At 40.6% G+C, this 27,937-nt stretch overlaps 2 protein-coding genes and 1 long non-coding RNA gene across 7 annotated transcripts in view; 1 reads left to right on the top strand and 2 right to left on the bottom strand.

Moving 5' to 3' along the window:
* Positions 1–27,937, bottom strand: part of Rabgap1 (RAB GTPase activating protein 1) — a 129,411-nt gene that overhangs the window by 32,188 nt on the left and 69,286 nt on the right. For 2 of the 5 annotated variants that reach the window (XM_059260190.1, XM_059260189.1), the window contains exon 14: positions 4,724–4,837. In XM_059260190.1, the coding sequence (XP_059116173.1) occupies positions 4,724–4,837 (114 nt within the window). Of the gene's footprint in view, positions 1–3,744; positions 4,025–4,723; positions 4,838–27,937 lie in introns of those variants that run through there. The other 3 variants (XM_059260191.1, XM_059260193.1, XM_059260192.1) reach the window with 3 other exon arrangements.
* The window catches only part of LOC131908983 (uncharacterized), a 33,434-nt gene continuing 9,520 nt past the window's right edge, over positions 4,024–27,937 (top strand). Inside the window, exons 1-2 of the long non-coding RNA XR_009378711.1 lie at positions 4,024–4,186; positions 5,539–5,570. This is a non-coding gene — a long non-coding RNA (uncharacterized LOC131908983). The remainder of the gene's footprint in view (positions 4,187–5,538; positions 5,571–27,937) is intronic.
* Positions 18,284–19,333, bottom strand: Gpr21 (G protein-coupled receptor 21). Its single transcript, XM_059260196.1, has one exon. It carries the CDS (start codon positions 19,331–19,333, stop codon positions 18,284–18,286), a length of 1,050 nt encoding a protein of 349 aa, XP_059116179.1.

The following is a 27,937-nucleotide window of genomic DNA, read 5'->3' as shown; positions in this document are numbered from 1 at the left end:
GCCTGACTTTCCTAAACAGTCAGGATACCCTTCCCTGATGAAGCAGTTCCAGGCCTGACTCTCCTGAGGAGTCAGAAAAACTTCCCTTCCAGGGTTGAGCTGTCTCTTTGCAGCTCCAGCATCAGAGCTGTCCTAAGCAGCTAGGTATCCGGGATACCTTGCCCTCCAGGGTTGAGCTGTCTCTTTGCAGCTCCAGCTGCCAGAGCTGTCCTAAGCAGCACAAGGGGTTGCCTGACTCCCCAAGTAGTCAGGATACCTTTCCCCAGAGTTGTAAAACTCACATTTGGTGCCAAAACCTGGGACCAAACCCACAGAGTTGCAACAAATTTACTTACAGAAACATACTATTCAGGCTGATAAGGGACCAAATGAATGTATTGAAAGTACACGAGGTACTTGGGAAACAGTGGGAGTATAAGATTTAAGGGTCTAAAATGAAGAAAAGGAGGGCAAGTCATTTCATTAGTTCATTGACACTTAAGGAACATCTGTAGTATGCTCAGCAGTGTGCCAAGTGCTACTGTCCTTGAGAACTTCAGTGAGGGAATTCCCACAAATCAATCAAGCCCTGTAAAGCCAGAAGTTCATCTGGTGAAGCAGGAGCAAGTTATGAACCAGGATATATTACAAATCATCACCAATGCTAAGGTATCCAGAAGCAGAAAATGAACTCAGGGGTTTTTATTTTATTCCACTGTGTTATGACTGTAGTGCTCAAGATTTCTGTGGAAGCTGCACAAATGAGCTAATTTTGGTGTAAACAAGAAGCAAATTTTGGAGTAGACATGAAAGCAGGCTAGACCCCAGAGTCTGGGCAACTAATTCAATAAAGTTTTTATAAAACTGCCAGCAACATAAGAGGGCAAACATAGAGGGAAGTGCAACTCTAAGGGTCATCAACCGCATCACACAACCTGGGAATGTGACATGGTGGGAAAGGAAGACTGACATCAATCAGAAGAGATGCAGCAGCTAAGAGGAGGGTCTTGATGGACCCTGACACAGCCAGCTGTATGATGGCATTCAAGGAAGTGTGGATATAGAGCTGCCACTGGATAGCTGAGATGGACAATAGTCTAACTTTGGATCAAGATTTCGGAATTTTGGCCGGGCGGTGGTGGAGCACGCCTTTAATCCCAGCACTCGGGAGGCAGAGCCAGGCGGATCTCTGTGAGTTCAAGGCCAGCCTTGGCTACCAAGTCAGTTTCCAGGAAAAAGCGCAAAGCTACACAGAGAAATCCTGTCTCGAAAAACAAAACAAAACAACAAAACAAAATTTCTGAATTTTATTTTTGTAGGTAGCCAATAGACATAACAGAGGAATGGCACATGTCAGCCCACCAGAAGAAAAACACTCTGATGGGTATACCTCATTTAAGCAGGGCTTGTGAGACTCCAGAATATCTTTTGCTTTTGCTGTACCTTTACATGCTTTTCTCTGGTATTTGATATAATGTATATGATTGTGGGGAAATGCCCAACTGCCTGTAAAGTATGTGTTTATCTCATGGAATCATCCAGATCTTCCAGGCATTTCTATCTGTGGACTGTCAGGAAGATGCTAGATAATTTTTGACAACAGTCGGGGCCTACTGAGTTCCACTAAGAAGCTGCTTCTGATCACTGCTCAAATTAAGATAAACCAGGAGCCAGAATGGCTCAAATCCCTTTAGTTTTATGGATGAGCACCGCAAGCTGATATAAACCTTCAAAAGAGCTTTAGATCACACCAGATGCCTTGCTTATGGTTTACATTCCCTATCTTGTTCACAAGGACACACAGCTGTCCTGTCTGAGTAGGTTGTAAATACAAAGACAGCCTAATTATTGCTAGCTGGCAAATGATTAATTCCTTGCACTCATTCCTGACCCCAATTTGTAAAAATAAATTCTGACTAGTCAAGGCTACAGAAGATAATTTGAATCTGTAGCCCCTGTGAGGGCTGCAGGTGTTCTTGGATAATGAGAGAAATGGAATGTACTTTTTATGACTTTTGTATTGCCTGAGAGATGCTGTTAAGAGTATTGAAGCTGTGCAGGGAAAGGGAACAAGAGAGCAATGAAGTAGTACAACATGAGAGAATACAGAAAAGAAACCATCAAGAGAGTGTAAATGCTTTCTTTCCCTAAAACCCTTCAGATAGAAAAGTCCTACCCTTGCCGACACCGTGGATTCCAAGGCAGCTCGGGGCTGGTTCCCTTACAGGCAGCAATATATTTTGAAGTACTAATGGGCAGATGAAGCAACATGGAAGGAAGCTGATGTGAAGGGAATACACAGAATTCACCACAATAATCAATTTCTGTGTGTTTGAAAGCTTTCACAATAAACATGTTTTTAAGTGAACTCGAAAGACCAACTTTGTTCTATGATTCTGACAGAGACTAACTGGCACCTAGGATTTAACAAGCTAACACAGAATTGGCACATCTGTCTAGTAATTGAGAACTTCTGCTCTGAGAGTGAGGGGGACTTCAAGGGGGCCATGTAGAGCTGGAGAATTCCATCTGAGTACCACGGGAAGGTCTCTGTGGGTGGATGGATGGGCAGAGAGAGAAAAGACAAAGTTACTGGTGAGGCTAAAAGGTAGGAGGATAGCCAGGAAGGGAGAGTCAAAGGCAGAGAGCTGCAGGGAGACTGAGACATGGGAACTGGATACAGAAGTGAGGGAGAGGCATTGGACACGGGCATAATTCCGCAACATGTTGGAGAATGGCTAGAGGAACTGTATGGAAGATACAACTGAGATACAAGACACAGTGGCTAAAAGACCTAAGAAGATTACAATAGAATCACAGCTTTGAGCATTACAGAGAAATTAAAGAACAACTTCTTTAAAGTCTAACTGTCCTCAATAGTTAAAATCACTTAGTATGTCACTGGAAAGCCTTTAATTGCTAGCCTGTCCTAAAGCCAGCTGATAGTTTTTTCTTTTCAATCTTAAGTGGAAGTTCCTTAAGAACACGTCTTCTGCCTTGCCTGAACACACTACAAAAAACTACTTAATTATGAGAAGGAAAGGATCAAAGATGGGCTCTGAAATCAGGACAAGACTGAAAAAGTCTGGTCCCAACCTTTTAGCACTGTAGCTCTGATGTGCACTAGAACAAATCTGTTTTAAAATGATTACAACCAGCCAGGCATGATGGCGCACGCCTTTAATCCCAGCACTGGGAGGCAGAGGTAGGCAGATTTCTGTGAGTTCCAAGGCCAGCCTGGTCTACAGAGTGAGTTCCAGGATAGAGTGAGTTCCAGGGCTGGACAGAGTGAGTTCCAGGGCTACACAGAGAAACCCTGCTTTGAAAAAACAAAACAAAACAAAACAGATTACAACTGAATAGGCTGTTCTTTACAGATCTTAGAAATGAATATTTACCATCACTTACTATTGAGCAACAGTGCTACAAATCCACCTGAACGGGCCCTGGCCCATCCTACTGTTGAGCCATACCCACAGAGCCAACTTCAGCACCCAGAATGTGTATAAGCATTCCATGGCTCCCAGGAGCCTTACATACCAAATTTGAAAAATCTAAATATGCATTATGAAGGGTCAGGATGACACTGTTTTCCCTCTGTTTGTTGAATACTGAGAACTTTGTCTTGGTAAGTGTCACATTTAGCTACACTGGCTTCAGTTATTCTTTTTCTCTTTCTGGTTTTCAAACAGTCTTCATCAGATTTGTCCTTGGACAATTTCACACATGTATATAATACCTGCTGCTTTCTTCCCAACCCCTTACCTTTCTCCTGTACCTGTCACTACTCTCCTCTTGACAAATCCTTTTCCCATATTTGTCTCTCTTTGGTTTTGTGACCCGCTGGCTTCAACTAGGATTCTGTATGACCGTGGGTTTGCAACTCTCCATCGGAGCCTGGTGGGCTCACCAGTGGGCTTGTAGTGGGTACACAACTGAAGAGGACTCACGCTCTCCCAGAATCTTTCAGTATCTATCAGTTCAGTAGGAAAAAGTAGGGTCCCGCAGGTCCTTGCCCTATCCATGACTGGCTGCTGACACGGACAGTCTTGTGCAGGCCAGTAGTTATGAGGTCATAATGCGATGGCTAGATTGTACCAAGAATATGGTATTTTCTGTCCTTACCTTCTTTCTAGCCTCTCATGTCCTGCTTTCTAACTGGCTGAGAGTGACTTCTAGCATAACAGCATGACCTACATGAATACAGGTGGCTTGCAGAGCCAGAGGCATTGGACCCCATGTAGCTAGAGTTTATGAAGTGATGAGCCACTAAGGTGTAGGTTCTGGGAACTGAAATCTAGTCCTCTGGAAGAGCAGTGTGTGCTGTTAACAGAGTCATTTCTCTGGACTCATTATTTCCTTATTTTTAATGACTCTAAAATTGTGTTATCTATGGATTTCAGATATTCATTTTTGTTGTCTTTATCTTTCTTTTCCAATTCTGAAAATCAAATACAAATTACACTTTGTAGACAGCATGGTGAAATGCATCTGTAAATCTATGATTTGGGAACTGGAGGCAAGAGGAACAGGAATTTAAGGCTAGCCTCTGGTATAGTGAGACTGAATATAGCCTAGACAACACAAGGTCCTGTTTCAAAAAAAAAAAACAAAAAACAGAGAAAACTAAAAAAAAAAGCTCCAAACAAGCCCAAATTACATTTTGTAGTTTGTCTTTTACATAATTTCAAAGAACCAGAACTGTTATTCAAAACCAATACTTTTATATTTTAATATGAAATACCTTGCATATTTTATATAAGGAATCTTGACCATCTCCTCCTGTGTCCTTGAAGTAGTCATGAGCTGGAAATGTGCGGTTAATATCCCTTGTGATAGCACTGTCTTGGGGAGACTCCTGTGGAAACATGAAGAGAAGACCAGGGCCATTAAGAAGATAGCTATCTATTTGGATTTGTACAAAAGGGTCCCATTATTTATGTACTTTAAGTGCTGTAAGGTCAAACACATATTCATGCCTGCACTTACTGCCTCTTCAGGGACTAATCCTCTGTAAGTGTAATGTGTAATGAGGGTGGGCCAGACAGAAGGAAAGTGCCATTTCATTCCTCACACTCATGCTCTCTTCCCTGTGCATGACAGGAAGTTAGGCTAGTGAACTTTCTATTGTACAAAGGAAAATAAGCTGCTAAAAATTGGTCTCCCTCAGAAAAACATTCAAGTTTACTTCAAAAGAGGAGTGGAAGTGCTTCTGATAGAAAACCTGAGGAGAAAAAGTAATGCTTACTCTATCCTCCAGCACGAAGCTCATGCCCATTCCCAAACGGGAAAGGTCCAAGGCTTTGTATGTACATTCCTTTCATGTGTGGTGGAGCTGGGTACAGACTATTCTGAGCTGCCCTGTGGGTGTTGGGAATGGAACCCAGGTCTTCTAGAAGAGCAGTCAGTGCTCTTAACCTCTGAGCCATCTCTTTAGACATGGTCCAAGGCCCCTAACCAGAGTTTCCTAGGGGCAAATGGCACAAGAATGCAGAGTGAGACTGGCAAATGGCACGGGGTTCAAATACCTAACGAGAAACTCTTCTTTTCCTCTGCCAGAAGAGAAGAGTGGTCTTTGAATCAACAAAAAGGTAAATAGGTGTCACTAATGCCAGCAGTCACCCATGAGGCATACCAATGCCCTGCTGGCTCTAACATCCCCAGCAGTTTTCATGTATCCACTGCCCTTCCCACTGACCATGGGACCAGACAATGAAAAATCACAGGATGAATTTCTGAAGCCTGCAAAAACGGTAACAAACTGGATTCCTATGGGAACCACTGCCTTAAAATATTTGATCTTACAAAATATGCTGAGAAACTTGGAATGAATCCATTTGATTTGTCATAGGCCAAACCATATGTCCCTCTCCTGAATTCTAATAATGACGAGTTTAATAAGTTCTTGTCAGAATAATAATATTAAAAATCTCACAAAATTCTAAAAACAAATCCTTGTCCTCGACAATGTGACCAGAGAGAAGATTTGGGTACTGATTTTAAATACACCTACTTGCTGCTGCCAAGTAAGTTTATACATGCTCAGTGCCCCAAACACTGTCAGAGTCTGCTATAACTTCAACTTCCTTTTGAATATGTATCTTTCACATAGTAATGAATGTTAACAGTATTTGCTGCAATTTACAAAGTCAATTCTCAAGAAATCTGTATGTTTCTGTATATTCAAATGTAGTAACAGTTTAAATGAAACATTGTAAATAGTTATATTTGTCTCTTATATTTTAAGCAACAAAATAAGACAATATAAGTAGCTCAGAAACTTCATGCACACACACTGACACATTAGGCTGGCTAAAATGAAAGCACCAAGTATTGGTGAGGTAATGCAACAACTGGACCTCTTACAAATAATGACAAGCCTACACATCATACAATTACTTTGGTAAATCACACAGCACATCCTGCATCTACAAGTTTAATACCATTTGCTAAGGAAAGGAATAAGAGCTACTTGGAGAAAGGAGTGACTCTAAGATTGAGGCGAAAAACACAGGAAACAACCCTGGAATATTTTTATTGCCAGAAAATTTAAAAAAGAAACAGACAAAAAAAAATCCCATAAACGCTTCTTAATTTTATTGCTACCACAAACCAAGCCAACCAACTGATACCAGTAACACTACCAACAACAGAATGTCTGTACTGATGGAAGTATGTCAGAGGGATATTGACAGCCAATGAAAAACATTCCTAGTGACTTAAGCCAAATAATTTAAGCAACTAACAGATACAGTAACACTGAGTTATAGCCTTGAGTATCAGAGAAATATCCATGAGTCTGTACATACAAAAATAAATGATGGATTAAATAAATAAATGGGGTAAAGAGATAAATCGCCCAGGTAGAATTTCAAATAACTTATGTACATACTATGTCATCAAGGAAGTGAGAGTAGAATATTCCACTACAGTGATGGAATGGGAGGTGGAGGTAGACAAGCAAAATCAGTACTAACAGTGGTAAATCATTCTGCTAGTAGGCACTTTTCATGTTATAAGAATGGCTTTTACTTTATATCTTCCCGCTTCAAATTCATAGCTTTACAAGAAAAACACCAGACAACTTCTTGAAGGACATTATACAAAATGCTTGACCAGTATCCCTTAAAACCACCAAATAGTTCTTGTTCCTTTTATTAAGGATGTCACTAGTAACCAAGATCTAGAGGCCAGGTGTGATTCATTTCTAATGACTTCTCCCTTAGCTCCCACCATGCTTGATATGGGGGTGGGATCTAAGCTCCTTACATTTTAAAGCTCCTTAAAAACCCTATGTGGATTAAAATTTCGGGAAATTATAATACATGGTATTTTCTTGTCCTCAGGTCAAAATTGTGTATTAGTTCAAATCATAGTAGTCCCACACTCTAATCTTTCTGGATGTCTATTTTTATAGCTTACTATGAGAATTGGATGACTAAGTAACTTCTCAGGATTAATAAGGTACTGGGAACTGGAGGAAGTCCTTTGAATACATACTCTTTGTAAACTCAAGTTGGAAAACAGAAAGCTAAGAATGGCAGGAAGAAAAAGAAAATACCCAAACAAAAGAAATGTCATGGAAGGCTGCCATGTGAAATAAGGAGCAGAGAGGATTATATTTCCCAAGTGGTTTGTTGCCCAAATAAAAAGTTCTCAGGAATAACTCCAAACGTTATAAATGCTGTAAAAGTGTATGCAACACTTAATGAAACAGAAAAGCATCCCACTCGAATACATTATTTACTCATTAGACAGGGTCTCACTATATAGTTCAGGCTGGCCTCAGCCTCCTGGGTGTGCCAGCATACCTTGCCCATGTCCTGTCTTTAAAATGTATTTTCATGAATAAAGCATATTTTACTGGTTGTGTATCCTTGCTGTGTGTGTGTGTGTACTTGTATAGATAAGATGTGGCACGTCATGAATGTGGAACTCAGAAGACAACTTCCGAGAGTCAGTTCTGGCTTTCACCATTGTTGAGTCAGAGTCCCCTATTTCTGCCACCACTGTGAACTCCAACCTAGCTGCTCTGAGAGCTGTGTTGACTCTCCTGTCTCTATGACCCACATCACCACAGGAGCTCAAAGATTAGAGATGACTGCCTCAGCTCTAAAAGCAGACTTTGAGGATCTAACTAGGATCATCAGGCATGTGTATCAAATGCTGGTACCTGCTAAGCTATCCCTTCAGTCTGCAGCTCCTTTTAAAAAGTCAGCTACAGCTTTTGATTGCTTGTTTTTGTTTTTGAGACAGGGTTTCTCTGTGTAGCCTGGCTGTCCTGGATCTCGCTCTGTAGACCAGGCTGGCCTCAAACTCAGAGATCCACCTGCCTCTGCCTCCCAGTACTCCCAAGGTGTGTGCTACCACTGCTTGGCTTAAATATACATCTGTAGTTTCATTAAATCATAATTACTGAAATGTATTTAGGCCATAATTATCCTAGTCCTCACAGAACCATCTCACTAAGTTATATCTCCAGTATGCTTTGAGACTGTTGAGAGGGATGGAGGGAAGGGAGGGAGGGAAGAGAGGGAGGGAAGGAGGGAAAGGGCAAAACATAGCACCTGTTATAGGGCCTTTACATTTCATGGTGTTGAGGATACTAGCTACCACATTACTGTCTTTGTAAAAAACTGTCTTCTAAGAATTATAAGCATTTCCACTCCATGGAAAGCGACCCAGTGTCCATTATCTTTTTGTCATCAAAACATGAATCCTAGAAATAAATGTAACTAATGGGCTCATTTACTAAGAATAAAAAACTAAAAAACAAAACATACACCTCTATCGATGACTTGAGCTTTCAATAGTCAACATACACCTTATGTAGCTATGCAAATGAACACTTACTGGTTCCTTCATGGCTGGTATCACTGTTCTTCAAGTCATGATTTGCCTTTCAACTAGGAACCATGGGATTTCTGTCCTACAGTGTTATTCTTCCAACAAATAGAGGGGATTTTGGTAGAAATCAAACTTGATGGATAGTGGAAATCAATTTGTCGATAGAGATTGCTTTTCACACATATTTTGGAGAAATGTTCCCAGAGAGGTGTTGGAAGTACCCATGATGACAATAACTTTGTCAACAATTTAAAGTTAACAGCAGAATTTAAAAGCTGAACCAAAGAGAGACAGGAAATTGAGCTATACAGATTTAAAAACATAAAATACTATACAGACACTCAGTAGTTAATGTTTCAAAGTTTCCCTTCCAAAGCTCCATCACAGAAAACACAGAGCAGCCTGGAAATCCATTTCCATTATCCTAGAACACAGGGGTGACTGAGGTACTTCAGAACCTGGCCACATTGTGAGGCCTCTGGATCTGGGCTTTTGACACAGGGCGGAGGAGATAGAATGCACAATGGGCAGGACTTAAACCCTGTCTCGGGCAGTTCTGTCTGTGCACTGCCTCTCTTTTCTTAACTTTCATAACCTTGGGCAGGCTACTTACCTAAGCTAAACTTTGAGGTCCTTACTTATAAAACGTATGTGTTTATAAAACTTAATCTATTTGCCTCACTGGGTTTATAAAAAGGAAAGACACACTGTGTGGAAGAAAGTGGGAGACATAGGCCTGGTACATCAGTAGTAACCCTTCCCACTAGATATGAAATTGATGTTGCTGGCCTGCTTCCAATCTTGAGGGAGAAGCCAAGACAGAAAAATATGTATTTGGCAAGGTTTCCTGTTTGGCACTTAGTGCCTGGTCTGGGGAGGAGCAGATCTGTGACCTAACAGTAAGCAATTTAAAACAACCTATTGTATGTCATCAATATCATACTTCATTGTAATCAAATGAATTTACAAAGAAGATAAATAAGACAGAAAAACTGACACTTAAAATATAAATGATAGAATAGGATTTTTTTTTTCTTTTAGCCTATGAATCATACTGACCCAAACACTGTAGAGCTCAAGAAAAAAATATTTGTGCTGGCTAGACTTACTTTGTTTTAAACCAGTCTTCGGGGCAGAGACCCATTTCAGGACAAACAATTAGAGTAACTTCAAATGCCTCCGCCTCTTCACTCATGTCCCCAACATCCAATAAAGCAAACAGCCCTCCCCAAAATTGAAAACAAAAAGACAACCATGTACTGTGACCAGCGTCTTAACTATAGAAACTAAACTCAGCAAGCCTGTTATAGAAATATCTGCCAACAAGCACTTCTGATCTTTATGGATGAACCAACTGCACGAATACGTAAGCACCACACTGACACTATGGTTCTATCTATGGTGGATAATGTAAGAGGAAAGTGGCCAACTTCAGAAAAGATGACTCTGTACTTAATAAAATAATGGACCGCTGTCACATTGTTTCAAACCAAATATGGCATTATAATGCCATTCTAAAAATAAATCTAAGTCCCATGTGACATGTAGCCCTTTAGCTATGTCCATTTCCTTTTAGGGATCAAGTTTCCCACAGGAAAAGTGGCCAATGTTTGGTAAAACTGCCCCAAATCATGTATAGTTAAGGCATAAACGCAAACAGCATGGTAAACCTTTTCCTGCTTGGCTATTATTGATTCTCCTGCATAGCAATACTTCTGGGGAGCCCAATGACCAGACATTAAAAACTATACTGACAAAAATGAACAGGCAGAGAATCATTCCGAGTAAAGCAGTGGGTGACAGTAAGGGTGGCAAGTTTTGAGTTAAATTAGAAGGCACAACACTATGTGCTGAGTCACATTCTAAACAAATGTTTTTGGTAACTATAAAGACTTCTAAACACTTCTTTCAATTTCATTTCTACCACCAAGTAAACTGCATATCAGATAAATACTCTCCTAGTAAGGTTAACAGCTTAGCATGATTGTTATTGTTGGATGTAAACATTTTATAGAGCATCACGTTAAGAACAAAATCCTGGGCCTGGTATTATGGTGTTGTAGACCTTTAAACTCCAGTGCTCAGGAGTCAGAGGCAGGTGGATCTCTGTGAGTTCTAGGCTAGCATGGTCTATGTAGTGAGTTTCAGGTAAGCTAAGTAGTTAAAGAGTTATTAGGTGAGACCCCATTTCAAAACCAACCAACCAACCAATCATCACCAACAACAAAATAACCAAAAAAACTTGGGTTCTGTGAGAAAGTTGCTGCCAAGTTTAATGCCAGTTTAATTCTTGGGGCTCACATAGTAAGAGAGGAGAACTAACTCCTCCAGGCTGTTCTTTGACCACTGTACTCCCACTACTGCCCCACAAATGCACACAAAATAAATACACAATTAACATACAGTACATAATAACAAACCTGAGTTCAAGTCCTACAGTCCTCAAGTTATGGTTTTTTATACAACCTAGTCCATTAAATTACAAGTACCAAAATGTTCCTTTTTTCCTTTGGAAACCCACATCCTTCTGTTTCCTTTGATTTCTGTTTGTTTTGGGCTCTGGTTACTTTCTAAGAAGCTTTCTCTGACTGTTGTAATAGAAAAAGAGAAGCAGCCAGGAACAGGGCACACACTTACAGTCCCAGTTACTCAGATGACTGAGGCAGGATTTCAAGGGTAGTCTGGGCAATATAGGTCAACCCATTCTCAAAAAGCATACTAAAGGCAAGCAAGCAAGATGGCCCAGTGAGTAAAGTTCTCTCACTTACTCTGTGTGTGACTTTCAAGTTCTTGTCTAAGAGTAAACATTCCTGACCAATAAAAGAAGGAAATTAAAAACAAATACCTGATAGGTTCCTCTGAGAAGTAAATGAGGTAGCCACCTGGGCACTGCTATCAGAAGGGCTTGGGGTATAACTGAGATCTTGCACTTAGAAGCTGTGAGTATTTAAATTGCCAATGGTGGATTGATGAGGCGCTCTTGTGAAAAGCTGGGCGCCGGTGGTGCACATCTTTAATCCCAGCACTTGGGAGGCAGAGGCAGGTGGATCTCTGATTTTGAGGCCAGCCTGGTCTACAAAGGGAGTTCCAGGACAGCCAGGGCTACACAGAGAAACCCTGTCTCAAAAAAATCAAAAACCAAAACAAAACACTCGCTTATACAACCTCATAGTGTTGGACAGATTGAATAAGGTGCTCATGAAATTCTCCTAAAACCAAATAACCTCAGGTTTGCATGTACATTGTTGCTTCTACTCCTTATGCCTAGATTTAAGCACACATGCACCTGCGCATGTTCAGGTGCTGGCCCAGTCAAACTAGATTCCAACTCTGCAAAATCTAGTGTACTAGAAGAGGGCCGCAAACTAGGAGCAGCTGTCTGAGTTCTTATCAACACATGGGAGAAGTTGGCTCGGGCCCATGTAAAATGTCAAAATAAGGACAAATATTTCCAAGGTTCTTTCCTACATTACTGCCTCCTTTCTTCTTTGTTGCACATGGTAACACTAGTGCCCGAAGGATACTGTCAATTCCCTAAGAGGTTCCGTATACCTTGCTTTCCATGTAGGCAGTGTGTGAAGACTAGGACAAGATGAACCACAAACAAGCTGAATGAAACCTGCTGCTCTTTGGAGTGTCACAAAACAGAAAGCTGTAATACGACAACGTGTAAATCAGTGACATAAAATCACCTTAGAAAACCCGTTTCCAAGGCTGTTAAGACTTGCAAGGAGCTGACGAAAAGACAAATGACAAGAGAGCTAGATGCCACCAACATGGGGTTTGAAGCTGCACAGGCAGGTCAGCACTGGCTGCAGAGGTGATCCCTCACATCACAGAAAGGCATTATGAGCTTCAATTCCCATCAAGCAACCATCTGCACATGGTGTAGGTCATGATGCGCTCCCAGGAAAAGACTACAAATGAACTACCCTTATGTGAACTTACCTAAATAAAAGACAGGCTGTGTGTCTCATAAGGATGCCTTGGTAAATTCCTTGTGGGTGAAGTTCACTCTTTGAGGCTCCTTGGAAAACCTAATTACAGAATTTTCCATGTGAAATGTCTCAAGACCAGAATGTTCTATAAGACAGATGACACTTCACTGGAAATGCCCCCTTCTAGATATACAACCACCAGTGTCAGGAAAAAGAAGACAGAACTAGAAAACCGACAAGGAGTTAGAGAGTAAAACCATATAGCCAGACAGAGGTTCCAACATCTCTAGTCTCTCCCATAGCTGATTTTTACAGCTTCTTTCACTTGGCTCTAGAGCCAAGGTGTGTTCTGACTATGTGCATTATTTCATTTATGCTGTGAGAAACTGCAGTTTGGCAACACTGCCAGGCATAGGGTAGCCTTGGGAGCAGTTACTGAGAACATATTCCCACACTAGTCATTTCATGGAAGGAAGGAAGGAAGGAAGGAAGGAAGGAAGGAAGGAAGGAAGGAAGGAAGGAAGAAATGAAGGAAGGAAGGAAGGAAGGAAGGAAGAAATGAAGGAAGGAAGGAAGGAAAGAAGGAAGGAAGGAGAAAGAAAAGAGGAAATAGTAGTATCATTTTTAAAGAGTCTAGAGTAGCCCAGATCATATAGAATGTTAGGACAGAAGGGAGTAAGGCAGGTGACTAATAAAAGTCATTCATTCATCCTGTTTTTTACTAAGACTTCTGTTCTGGAGCAGGTTCTGTGTTAGATCTGGGGTGCAGCTATCAGGGGTGCTGCCCCTTGTCTTCACTAAGTTCTCAGGAATAAGATGAAGTAAACAAGTGCTCATGTGGTCTTCAGGTCTGGGATTGCTAAATAGCACAGAGTAGTGCTCTAGCAGTGAGCCTCCATGACTGACTGAATGAATGTTTGGAAGCACACCAAAACATATAGCTTATATATGAAGCTATGGCAGACATGAACAAGAGGCATCACTTTTACTCAGGAAATGCTTCAGGTTATCTGATTCAGTCCTATGAAGGTATGAAAGGACTTCTATCTAGCACCTTTACCCTCCCTGCTTTACTAACCAGCTCACCAGGTCTCCACACTCTCATTTCAAAGTTTACTGTTACTGTGTCAGATGTCCATTTATCACCAAATTTGAAAGAATTCCCAGTGACCCATTTATATTCATAAGAAATAGCTACCTCAGCCAGGCGGTGGTGGTGATGCACATTTCTGATACCAGTACTTGGAAGGCAGAGGCAGGTAGACTTCTGAGTTTGAGCCCAGCCTGGTATATAAAGACAGTCAGGGCTACACAGAGAAATGCTGTCTTGAACCCCACCCCCCAAAAGAGAAATAACTACCTCACTTCTAGAGTCCACAAATAGTATCAACATGTACAGTTTAATATATTTACATTTGGTTTTTCTTCAACCTGAAACAGAGAAATTATGCAAAACCATAACATAACAATGCTGCAATTCCCCCATCTTTAAATGTCTCCCAAACTGCTCATCTACCAATAAACTCTGGTTTGCCAATAACTTATTTCACAAATCTTTTTAATACAGAAGCACATGGTCAATGAAATTAAGACATTTCCTACAAAGTCATTGTGCACATTTTTTCAAAGGAACCTTTGAAAAGCTGAGAAAATCTTCCCCAAATCATTCTACCGTCTGGGCTGGTAAACCTGCCATTTCACATTCAAGGAGATGACAGTTCATTCACAGTATGAAAGTTAAAGTTTCTCCAATCCTAAAAATATTAAGTAAACTATTTCAGTACAAAGGAAAAGCCATGGTAAAATGGCTCAAAAAGAATTTATCCATCAATACTGCTAAAGGAAATCTGTCCAAAAGAGGGTTCTGAAGCAGCAGCAGCAGCAGGCCTGTGAAGAAGTTGGCTGTCCAGGGCTCTTTCTAAGGTGGCACTGGCTCACATGAAACTATTTCCCCAATTCTAAGAAGACCAAAACTTCCTCACTGAAATAACTGCTAATACATAATTCATTTACAAGTTAAACAATAGGTATGATCTTACTTTAAACTTTATTATGAAGTAACTTCAACACTATCTCTAAAAGTATATATGTATTCTGATACTAGTCACATACCACAGAGTTAAATGAGCTATCCGAGGTATTTGAGTCTAAAAATACATATTTTTTTCTCACTTTGAACTAGACAGATTGGTATTTAAACAAAATGTCATCAAATGTTGCATTAAATGTGCCAGAATAAAAAGATTCAACACAAATGCTCCAAATCTATTATGCAGAGAATTCTCCCAGCCCCTAAAGACTGTGTAACTATGCCCCTTCATCTAGTCTTAACCCCCACCACACAGCAAATTAAAAATAAACAGGCAGTGCAGACAATGAATCGAAGATAACAGAACTGATTCCTTAAGCCTCACAGGTTCACACAGCACAATGAAGACAAGATGAACTGGGAAGACATCCACTATTTCCAGCATCGTGAAAGGTCTACTGTATTCCTTACAGTTACTGCAACTACTAGATTCTTCTTTACTCAGTACTTCAAAGAGAAATATAGATCTACTTTGAAAAAAAAAATGCCTTTAATAAAGCCAGGACTTAGCCGGAAGGTGGTGGTACACGTCTTTAATCCCAGCACTTGGGAGGCAGAGCCAGAGGGAGGCAGATCTCTGTGAGTTCAAAGCCAACCCGGTCTACAGAGTGAGATCCAGGACAGGCACCAAAACTATACAGAGAAACCCTGTCTTGAAAAACCAACCAACCAACCAACCAACCAACCAATCAACCAACCAACCAACCCCAGAACTTGATACTTGCAAAACTAAGCAAACTGTTAAAAAAAGACCTTATTTAAAAAGCCATGTTTTCCTTTGTTGGCATTATCAGAACAATGTTCTTTCCCACTGTTACAAAATAGAGTCCCGCCGGGCGGTGGTGGCGCACGCCTTTAATCCCAGCACTCGGGAGGCAGAGACAGGCGGATCTCCGTGAGTTCGAGGCCAGCGTGGGCTACCAAGTGAGTTCCAGGAAAAGTTGCAAAGCTACACAGAGAAACCCTGTCTCGAAAAACAAAAACAAAAAACAAAAACAAAAAAAAAACAAAAAAACAAAAATAGAGTCCCAGAACCAAAGAGTGAAAAGGGCTTAACTTCTTCTAAAAGGAAAATCTTTCTCTTACTACTGATTTAATACATTTTAATAAAACCTATCTTCAAGATTCCCATGTTTGCTGAACTAAAAATTCATAAGCACAATACAAATTTGAAAAGATTAAACTTCTTAGCATGTATGAAAACAAAGCTAGTGTGGTGGCACATTTGAAATTTCAGCACATGGGAGCAAGAAGGAGGAGAACTACAAGAGACTACTTCACAAGGAAATGAAACACACCCAAACCACATCTACAGAGCTAACCTTCCAGCTGTGTGATGCAAAGAGAAAAGAACATTAGACTGATTTTCAGAATGCAGCAGAAAACATTTTCTGCTTGAAACAGAAATCCAACCAAGCTTTTTTTTTTTTCTTTTTTCCAAGTCAGGGTTTCTCTGAGTACCCCTGGCTGTCCTGCAACTTGCTATGTCGACCAGGCTGGCCTCAAACTCAGAGATCTGCCTGCCTCTGCCTCTTGAGTGCTAAGATTAAAGGCGTGCGTCACTACCACCCAGCAATAAAGCTATTTCTAACCCAGCATTTTCAACGTGAGCTCTAAATTCTGAAACAGCCGAGTTACATTTGCTAACTATAAAGAACAAGCAAGATTTGGGGAAGTACTCAGAATCCGTTTTGTTTTTTAAGACAGGATCTCACTATATATCTCTGGCTGTTCTGAAACTCACTATGTAGATTAGGCTGACCTTGAACTCACAGAGATCCATCTGCCTTTAGAATTTGGAATCTGAAGTTTTTATAATTCTCTGTCACTTAAAAAATTTAAAGCAGAAGATAATTTGAGGCTAAAATAAAATCAGTGTCTAAAACATAAAGCTGGTTAGGGGCTGGCCATGGTGGATCTTTAACTCCAGCAGAAATAGGTGGATCTCTGTGAGTTCAAGGCCAGCCTGGTCTAGATAGTGAGTTCCAGGACAGCCAGGGCTACACAGTGAGACACTGGCTTACAAAGCAAAACAGAACAAATAAATTCAGCTGTGAATATAAGAAAAAGTACTTGCTTTGATTGCACAAGGCTCTAGGAGCAATACAAGAACATGTGTGTGTGTGTGTGTGTGTGTGTGTGTGTGTGTGTGTGGGCAATATCTTCTATTTAAATGAAAACTAGCACAAAGTCCAAGAGACTCTGATCCCAGTTGCTAACAGCTCGCTCTCCTTTTATACAAACAATTCTCTGGCTTTCAAGGCAGTCACTTTTAATACAAAGGTAATATTATGCATCAACACAAAGCATTCTAGTAATTCTAAACAATAAAATTCTATACATTTTGCTAGTGCTTTGGAAAAACAGACAAGTGAGGCAAGAACTATATGACAAAGGACTTTTTCCAAAAAGAGGACCACAGGTAGGTGACTTGACCCAACCAGAATTCTCCTTCTCCCCTTCAAAGGGGATTCCTTGATAGGACCTGAAAGAATGTTTTCCAAAATGAATTGGTGACTGTGATGTTGGCTGATTCTATTTAGAAGGCAGACAGTATACTCAACACTGAGCTGATTCAGTTCTTATGGAAGACTGGATAAGAAGAAAAGAAAATACTAAAATCACTTACATATTACAATGGACAGCTATCCATCTATTACTTATTTAGATTAAATATTTAGTTATAAAAGAAACTCAGCTCGGTGTAAATATTCTCACTATTCACAAACTGTCACATCACTTCTGTACATGTGCACACAATGCTCACAAGCATGGGGTCGAAGCAGCTGTTTCTCACAAACTGTATGACCTCACTGCATGGCTGCTTCATGGTTCATTTCAGAACGCTAAAGTAATGTTCAGTGTTCATATTATTCATCCCATGGAGACTTCTCTCCAGACATCTCACTACCTAAACGAGTGCTGAAACTTGCAGTGCAGTTATATTTTGGCACAGATAAAGAAAATACTTGTTAGTTCATCAGTCTATTTCAATATCCCTGTTAAAAGATATCAACTGCACATAAATTCCAAGACACTTGGAAGAATCCAGAAAATGGAAAAGAAATGGTAATTTTTTTTTTTTTTTTTTTAAGTGCTGATGCTTTTCACGCCCAGGTTCAGTCACGCCAGCTGGGAGAGGTGTTAGCTATGGCTTTATTCCTTTTAAATCTGAAACTGTAGTCACTTCCATGACATTTCAAAAACTGCATCAAGAGTGATTTTTTTCATGATCCTGATTCTTCTAATTTTAAATCTCATTTAGGAAACAACTTCTGAGAACTGAGAAGGTATCTGGATAGTCTGCAGCTGCTCAGAGTCAAATTATCTTGTCCTAGATCCCCTAGTGAACTAGATAGAAGGGAAATGGAAAAAAATAAAAGCCACCCTTTCTCTCTGGAAACAAAGTGACTGAAATAAATGAGCCCCCTCAGATATGACATCCATTAAGGGGTCCTTTGCTCCTAACTGTGTAAGGGTCCTTGGCTGTAATGTGACTTGCACAAGAAGTACACACAACCCCTGAGAGGCCCTTTAATCCTTGTTGGAAAACACTGTTGGAGAGACTATAAATGATACAGTTGCAGAAACTGTTACTAATAGCAAGCCAGGTAGTCAGGAAAGATGCAAGGCGGCTGCTGCAGCCAGTAGAACTCTCCAGCAGGAAGTAGATGATGTATGGCAACCAGAGGACATAAAACACACTGGTGATTCTGAATAGGACCATGGCATAGCGCTTATCAGGACAGGTCTGGGCTTCCCCAGTCTCCCCATTCTGGCTGCTGAATCGGGCTTGCCTTTTGATGATTTCTTTTGTGTGCTGCTGGCAGATGCGGAAGATGTTGAAATATGTGAAGCAGACAATGAGGGCAGCTGGGGCATACAGCATCACCACGATGAACAATGTGAAGTAGGGATTGGTATGCCAGGACTCTGCACACCACTGAAATATATCTCCATGATATCCAGGTTTGCCCCAGTGGAAGAAGGAAGGCAGGAAGACCAGGGTGGAATATAGCCAAATCAGAAAAATACAAAGGCGTAGTCTCCAGGGAGTAACCAGCGTACTATAGGTTAAAGGCTTAGTGATGGCAATGTATCTATCAATGCTGATACAGGCCAGAGAAGCCATGGAGACACTCTTCAGAACTGACACTACAAAGCCAAATACTTGGCAAGTCATGGCCTCCTCCATAGGAAGAGGGTAGTGGAGTAGTGACAAGGATGGGACCAGGCAGCTTACCCCAACCAAGAGGTCAGCATATGCCATTGTCTGGATAAAATAACTTGTAGTGTGATGGTTCAACAGAGGTGCACAGTGGAACACAAAAATCACAATGATGTTGCCAGAAATAATCAATATGGCTAGAAAGACAACAATCAGTGTTTCCAAAAGACAAAAACTGACAGTTTCCAAGTAGCCCAGTGCAAGGAGACAGAAAGGATGGCTGCTCTGATCACCATCCAAGGTGGAGTTCATCTCGAGCTCAGGAACTGGCTCTCATTTCATGCTGCCCAGTTCCCAGGAGCAGCTATTGTCACTGCAGTCAACTGTGCATGGGTGTGTGTGACAATGCCAGGAACCCTAGTCACCAGGTTCCTGCTCTGCTGCGGTGCAATTTCTCTTTAGATTCTTCCTGGAACAGGGAGAGCCAACAGTAGTTGTGTGGCCAGTCCCAGACTTGGCCATATTGCCATGTTCACCATGCACATATCACCAAGGGAGTAAGGCAGACTGGGGACAGTGTCTTCAGGCCAAGTGAGGGTGGGGGAAGAGGCAGAGGGAGGAAGGCTAGGAGCTTCAGCAGGAGTGGTAATGTGTCTCCTCTGAAGAGCTGACAGAAGAAAAGGAGAGAGCATTTTATATTTTGCATTCCATGTCCTAGTCAAAGAACTACTAGCTCTGACTGCCACCCCCACCCCTTTACCCTCTGCAGCACCTCCGTAAAGGGCACTTACTCCACACTTCTGAGATCAACATAAAAAAGAAAGCAATTACAGATCCATCTACCCTCATTCTCTTTTATTTAACCTGTTGTGGGAGAGAGAATCTCCTTATAGCAATCCTGAAAACATTTGGCTACAATTACCATTGATAAAAATTAACCAAGATTAATTTTCTCCATTAAATCCAATGTACTATCTTATTTCTGAAAACATCTTAATAGAATTTAAATGCTTAGCTCAATTTCAGAGTGTTACCTGTAATTCTGCATGCTGAAATCCAAACAAAAGCCACAATAAATCCCAAACAGAAAGCCTTGCACTGCAGGATTGCGCTTCGGTCCTGTGTGGCAGAACTATAGCACAGAGGGAGGGATAGAGGAGCAGGAGGGAAGCAGGGGGAGAAGGGGCTTGGGAAGAGGAAGAAAGGGGGAAGGGAAGGAAAGGTAAACGCTGTGCTCACACACACTCTAGCATCTTGGGCAACTCATTAGAATTCATCGCCGGAGAGAATCTCTGGAGCTTTCAGAGTGCACTGTGGGCACTGACTTGAGTTTCCAGCAGTGCAGCGTTTGAACGCTGTCTCCTGTCTGTCTGGAATCCCCCTCTTAGGTAAATGAGTAGGATCCAGACTGCCAGCAAGAAAAATACAAGGATGGATGGGTGGGGAGGGAGGAAAAGGAGGAGGGGATGGGGAGAGAGGGAGGAGTCAGGAGTTGAGCTGAAGCACACTACCAGAGGGTGAGGGGAAAGTCCTATTTTCGTGTACTATTTCCCAAGAACAAAGAACAGTATCAAAGACAGGAAGTGTGTTAACAGTACACGGCAGCGGAAGAATTCTAACTCAGCTGCACAAGAAGACTGAACTATTCAGCCTCAATTTTCTTTTTCCATTTATTGGGCACTGGCCGGTAAGAAGAAAGGGTGCCCTGTTCCTGCTGTTTTGCCTCTCCCTCAGTCTAGTTAGGCTCTGCACCCAAGTGGTAGCCTGAGGCAGCTTGCAGATATTCGGGTACAAGTCTTTGAATCTTAGGGTGCAATCGAATACAATGCAAACTGAAATCATACATTTTGTTTCAGATGTCATAAAAGGTGCTTTTCAGTAACTAGGAATTGGGTGCTATGCGAATGATATAATTCTGCCTGAATAAAGCCCCACACTCCCTGCAGAGTACAAGAAAACAAATGATGGCATTTGTAATAATCCCAGGAGATCTGCACATCTGAACAGAGCACTCACTATGTGATCCAACTTGTATTCTTACTTTATACATGCTTTCTCATTGTGGGCAAAAGGATGCCTATGATCACAACTCAGTGACGGGTGAACGGTGAACACTATCTACCACAGAAAAGCAAGGGAATCAGAACACATGGAAGCACAAGACTGACAGCAGTAACAGGCCTCAGCAGAGAGCAGCAGTGTCTTTCTATAGTAAACCTCTGTCACTCAAAGATTATGTGAGGTACTAATTCCTATTCCTACTTCTCCCAGGTCCCTTTCCACACTCATCCAACAGCACATGGTATGCTGAGGGCTCTACCTCTGAGTGTCTCTTACACAGTAGAGCAGTCTTCTGAGCTGCAATTTTATAGTCCATTATCTAGACTCAGCTGTAGTCTGAAAGCACTAAATGGAAAATCCTGCAGTTTGAGACAGCCCACATCCATATAACTTATCACAATATACTGTTACAGCTATTTTATTATTATCTATTATTTTGAACCTCTTACTATGCCTGCTTTGTAAGTTACACTTTATTGAAGGTATGGAAAATACAAAACAGTTACAAGTCTGGTACTATCTAATGCTTTAAGCAACCATTGGAGGTCTTGAAACATGTCCCCAGCAATAAGGGGAGACTTTCTTTGATACCACCACAATAAGCCACAATTATCTTTTGCCATGCTTCATTGAACCAAAATAATATTCTAAAACTAAAATGATAAATAAACAAGTTAATAACAGTAACAAGGCAGCTGCTTACACTTAATATGACTATGAATCATTCTGAGTACTTTCACTTATTTACCCTATTAATACTAACAATCATACAAGCAAGGCTCTATTATCATCCCATTTTAGCCCAGGGATATTAAATTGCCCAACAACAGCTAGAAAACAGTGGAGTTAGGATTTGAAGCAAGACAACCTGCCTTTTGGCAGACACATGAAATCATCTTACATCTTGTTTTTTACTTTATTTTATTTTATTTATTTATTTGCTTTTTTTGAGGCAGAGTCTCACTATATAAACCAGGCTGCCCTCAAACTCATGAAAATCAGCCTGCCTCTGCACCACCATGCCCAGTTATACTGCCTTTTAAACCTAAATGTATAGCTTCAGTTGGGATTGGAAACACAGTTAAACAGTAGAGCACTTGCCTTGTATGTATGGCCAGCAGTGGAAATACAAAATGCTATACAATAAATATGAAATAAAATGATTCAATTTTTTATCCGGTTACACAAAACCATTAATATCACTTTCTGGAATTTGGCCCTTGCTGGCTGCTGGCCTTATCTCAGTCTCATCATGGAAGTCACCCAGCATGCCTCACCTCTAACAGTGAGTGCTCCTCCTCAACACTGCAGCAAGACTTTGTGCCCAATTATCAACCTCCAGGGTGACTTCAGAAGGCTTGGATGAGAAACCTTTTGTTTTGTTTTTCTAGAAAGGGTTTCTCTGTGTATCCTTGGCTGTCCTAGAACTTGCTCTCTGTAGACCAGGCTAGCCTTCAACCTGCCTTTGCCTCCTGGGTGCTGGGATTAAAGGTGTGTACCACCACTGCCTGGCTGGATAAGAAACTTTTAATGTCATCTGAATTCTAAAACTTTAATGTCAACTGAATTCGAAAACTCTCATGAAATTTTATTTGTTTATAGTTAACTGCCTACTTTTCTCAGGACTGGTATAGAGAGACAATTCTTTTAAGTGAATGAACAACACAAGCCCAATACAACAGAAATTCTGTTTTTAGGTTTAAATAGCTTTCAAATAAAGCTGCAATGATAACTGCTGGTACACCCACAATACAAGGTAGGCATTCCTATTCTTAAAGTCTAGGACCTAGAAGCAAGCACTGAAAAACTTCCACTAGCCTAAGGTTTCAGAGCACTTTTATTTTCATATCATAGTGGTTTAATTGATAGTCTACACAAACCAAATCAAGACAACCAGAAACATCACCATCACCATAACCAAATAGAAAATCCCGAATCAGAAACAGTTCTGATTCCAAGCTTTTAGATAGGGATGTTCAATCCATACCAGACTAAATGATATAAAACTTCTATGGGTTAAAAAAAAAAAAAAAAAAAAAAAGCCGGGCAGTGGTGGTGCACACGCCTTTAATCTCAGCACCCAGGAGACAGAGCCAGAAGGATCTCTGTGAGTTCAAGGTCAGCCTGGACTACAGAGCAAGATCCGGGACAGGCACCAAAACTACACAGAGAAAAAATCTGTCTTGCAAAACCAAAAAAAAAAAAAAAAAAAAAAAAAAAAATCCCCAATACTAACCATTTTAAAATGGTCAAACCAATATATTCACATTCTTAGAATTCAGGAAACCTTAGAACTCCCTAGACAGATTTGATATGCAGAAACTCAATGGAAAATGGAATGGAAGTATTTTCACAAAGATATGCAGAATATTTATTTACACAAGTAATTTAAAGAGGCCTACTATAGCAACTGCTATATGGAAGCAGTACTGCAGGGTAGTTTGTGTGTATATGTCTCCCATATTTCATTTATATACTTTTTAGTGTACAAAATAATGGTTTTCATAACATGTATATCATTATACTTGGTGTTCAAATTCCTTCCCACTCTTCTCTCTCATAACCACCCTGCCCCCAGAGTACCAATGGCTCTCTTCTTTTCAGAAAATAGAATTTTAAAGGTAACTCACAACATAATGTCTTTCTATTAAGAGAAACTAATTCATTTTTATTTTTATGCATATGAGTGTATATTTGTTTAAGTTTATGTACACTACATGTGGGCATCTAATACCCTGGAACTGGAATTATAGACAGTTGTGAGTCGCCATGTGAGTGCTAGGAACCAAACCTCCAGAAGAGCAAATAAGTACTCCTAACTGCTAAGCCATCTCTCTCCAGCCCCTATGATTTCTTATACAGCAGGAGTATCCATTTTGAAATGGCAGAATCATGGCCTGTATTTTGAAGTAAGACTCAAACATACTACAGCAAATTCTCAGCATCCAAAGAAAATGGGTCACAGAACCTCTATTGGATCTAAATTCATAAATGCTCAAATCCCTTACAGAAAAAGACACAGTGGGGAACTGGGGACTATGGCAGAGTGCTTGTCTACCATGTCCAAGATCCTTGGTTCAATCTTTAACACAGAGGGAAGAGGAAGTATTTTTATACAACATACACAAGATTCCTGTAAGCTGTGCAGTGGTGGCACATGCTTTTACTCTCAGCATCAGTTAGCAGAGGCAGGTGGATCTCTGTGAGTTTTGAGGCCAGACTGGTCTACAGAGTAAGTTCCAGGACAGCCAGGACTATTTTACAAAGAAGCTCTGTTGCAAAACAAACAAATAAAAAAAACCCAAAATGAAACAAAAACCCAATATTTCTGTACACATCAATCCTTTGTAAATTACTTACAATACATAATACAATGTAAATGCTATGTAAATACTTGGTATTTTATTGTTTGGGAAAAAATAAGAAAACAGTTTATAGATCATTGATACTGAAGGAAATTTTCAAAAAGATTTTCTATCACTGATGGTTAAATCTATGCATAAAGAACCCAAAAATTCAGAAACTGCTTTTAGCTGATGCCACAATGGCTGGTTCAAGGTACAGAACCTTATTTGAGTTTATAAATGGAAGAGTGGATGCACTGAACCAGTGCTCAGGCTTCCTAACTCCATGTGCTTCCTGCTAAACAGCTAGCCTTTCAGTGCTGGGTGCCCAGAGCTACATTCTTGCAATTTCAGTCCTTGCCTATTAAATTCCAGAGAGATATTTTAAGAAGGAAAGAGTCTGCTCAGTGATAACACTGTCACTGGTGCATTCTATTCTAGACCTGTAAGATGTGGCTGGGCCCCACAGCTTCCACTGGACAAGCACCTAAGAGAGAAAATACTGGTGATACACAACTGCTGCTAGCTTTGGGTCTGGATATGAGCTTGTAATTGCAGCCAAGTCTTACAACTGAAAAGAACACACACATGTTTGAGAAGGAGCACGAGGGGGGGGGGGGACCACACACGGGACGGGGACGACGACATCAGGATGTGCTGCTGATCCATTAGTCTCTCACTACAAAACGCATTTACTGTACACGTTTTGCTGTAAATTTTGAATACTAAACATTGAATCAAAAGAAACACTAAGAGGCATTGACATAAAATATAAAATACAGTCAAAGACAGAAGGGACTAAGGAAGGTTCTGGAAGCTGCAAATCAGAAAACACCTTGTTTCCCTTTCATGCTCAACTCTAGCTTTTGTGTTACCAGATTCAAACATAAAAATGAGGCAACAATCAGTGAGGCAGGCCAAGGGAATCACTTCCTGGCCTTCTGTTAAAACAAGTGTGTTAGAGGTCAGGACCAAAGACCAGAGGAATTTACAATTGCTTGTGCTGGTGTAGTGGTTTATTCTTAGAACTTGGGAGGCAGAAGCAGGTAGATCTCTGTGGGGCCAGCCTGGCCCATGCAGCAAGTTTCAGGCTAGCCAAGGCTACATATTGAGACTCTATCTCAAAAACCAAAAAATTAGCTGGGCGGTGGTGGTGCACACCTTTAATCCCAGCACTCGGGAGGCAGAGCCATGTGGATTTCTGTGAGTTCGAGGCCAGCCTGGTCTACAGAGCAAGTTCCAGAACAGGCTCCAAAGCTACACAGAGAAACACTGTCTCAAAAAAATCAAAAGAGTAAAACAAACAAACAAACAAACAAACAAAAAACCACCAAAACCACCAAAAATTGAAACAAACAAAAAACCCCAAATGCATGTTCTGGACTCCATGCAGAAAATGCTTTGGTAACGTTTAACTTTTTTTTTGAGGCTTTATTATTTTTATGCAAGGCAGGGATTGAGATAGGGTTTCTGTAGCCAAGGCTGAATTTGAGCTCTTCCTGCCTAAACGTCTTTAGTGCTGGGATTACAGGAGTGAGCTAATGACACTAGACTCAAGATTTTTTAAGTAGAAAGAATATACTCCAACCATAAAACAACCATATAAGTGTAATAAATATATAATCCAGGGACACCATCTCCTGTTATTACCGAGCTTTATGGACTATGTGCAACTGTACGTGCTACACTTTTTTGGAACATGATCGGTAGCTTATGACTTTTCCATGTAACCAGACAACAACACAGGAAGACCCAGCATCTAAGGTTCTTTTATAAGGAAAATTTTTGACTGCAATACTTTTGTTTTATAGGTATATAAGCATGTATTAATTACATGTAATGACATTATTACACATTGCATTTTCATACAAATACTCCCCTCCTACTCCTGTTGACATCCTTTCTCTTCCCAACTACTACTCTCTTGTACTTTTATGTATACATTTTTCTTCTTGTGAACCAACAAGCTTAACTAGGTTTACTTACAGGAGCACAAGTGAAGGGTTATTTTCAGGAGCATGGACCACCCACTAGTGGTTACACCACTGAAGAAAATGTGTCTCTCTTCCACTGTGATCTTTAACTGCTTTAGATCCAAGGGGGGTTAGGACTTTGTTAGACCTCCTCTCTACTTGATGGAATGAATACTCAAGGGCATGATCATGGGCAAGTCTCAGGCAGATGTCCTCAGCTACTGAGAGAGGGTTCAGGAGTGTCATGGCCGCACTGTACCTGGAAGACAGCCCTGCCCCGTCCCTTTCTCTCTGGCTCCTACAGCCTTTCCACCTCCGTCTTCTGCAGTGCTTCCTGAGCCTTGGAGGGACGATACAAACAAATTCTTTTCTAGAACCTGTCTCAAAAGATGTACACCCCACACCCTGGGGTTCTCCTGAGGAAATGAACCACTCCTTTACGACTCCCATTGTGATTTGTCAGGCAAGTTCAATAAAGGACATTTAACTGATCCTGTATTTAGCTTCTTCAGCCCACAATTATGTTTATGTTAGACATTCATTTTCTTGAGATCGTATCTCCTTTCTGTACGTTGTTTTCCTCTAAGATTGTTTTGTGTTAACAATTTTAAAAAGATAATATATGCTCCTAATAAGGTTTAAATATTTTCTTAACAAAGCTTTTTTTGTTTTGTTTTGCCTTTTTTTTTTTTTTTTTTTAATTTTTTTTGTTTTTCAAGACAGGATTTCTCTGTGTAACAGAACTAGCTGTCCTGGAACTCATTTTGCAGACCAAGCTAGCCTCAAACTCAGAGATCCACCTGCCTCTGCCTCCCAAGTGCTGGGATTAAAGGTGTGCCACCACCATGCAGCTATTTACAAAGATTTTACCTTTTGTCATACCAAAAGTTCTCATGTTGGGCAGGTGAGATGGCTCAGTGGTTAAAGGTGCCTCAGTCCGAAAACTCCCAGGCTCCACAGGGTGAACAAAGAGAATGGGCTCTTACCAGTTTTCCTCTGCCCCCACCCACACATATACTGTGGCACTAGCATGCCAAACAAATCAATACAGATGCAAACAAAATAAATAAGATGTAAATGAAATTTTAAGAAACTTCAAGTGCTATGGGAGAATCCGCATATTCATAACCCAGATTTCAAATTTACCTATTAGACAAACTACTTAATAGCAGATAAACACTTCAAAATTTTGAGAAAACTAAAACCAAACCTAGTTTATGGGTACAAAAAGGCACAAATGCTATCTAAACTTGTAGGAAATCATTTTACATATTTGTACACTGTACACAGAACATTTTTTTCTTGCTTTGTTTGTGGAACTTTGAAGAATGCCTCCACTTGAGCAGGGGGCATTGTGCAAATAAGGGTTTTATCTTAGAGGAATGAGCCACAGCAGATTTAAGTATAACGCTACAGAATTATTTTCTTTTAAGTATAGAAACTGAAAGAAAGCCCTCTTTACCAAAGCATATTTGGTAAAATATGAAAAACAATAAAGCTTGGTGTGGAGGCTCATGCTTATAATGCCATCATTTGGG

This window comes from Peromyscus eremicus, chromosome 4 (genome assembly GCF_949786415.1).
Source record: "Peromyscus eremicus chromosome 4, PerEre_H2_v1, whole genome shotgun sequence".
Lineage (NCBI taxonomy): Eukaryota > Metazoa > Chordata > Mammalia > Rodentia > Cricetidae > Peromyscus > Peromyscus eremicus.
Note: the sequence above shows the minus strand (reverse complement) of the source record. Positions and strands in the feature narration are given on the sequence as shown.

Excerpts from the sequence above, each read along its gene's own strand:
- Gpr21 (XM_059260196.1), bottom strand. The coding sequence starts at position 19,333 with ATGAACTCCACCTTGGATGGTGATCAGAGCAGCCATCCTTTCTGTCTC.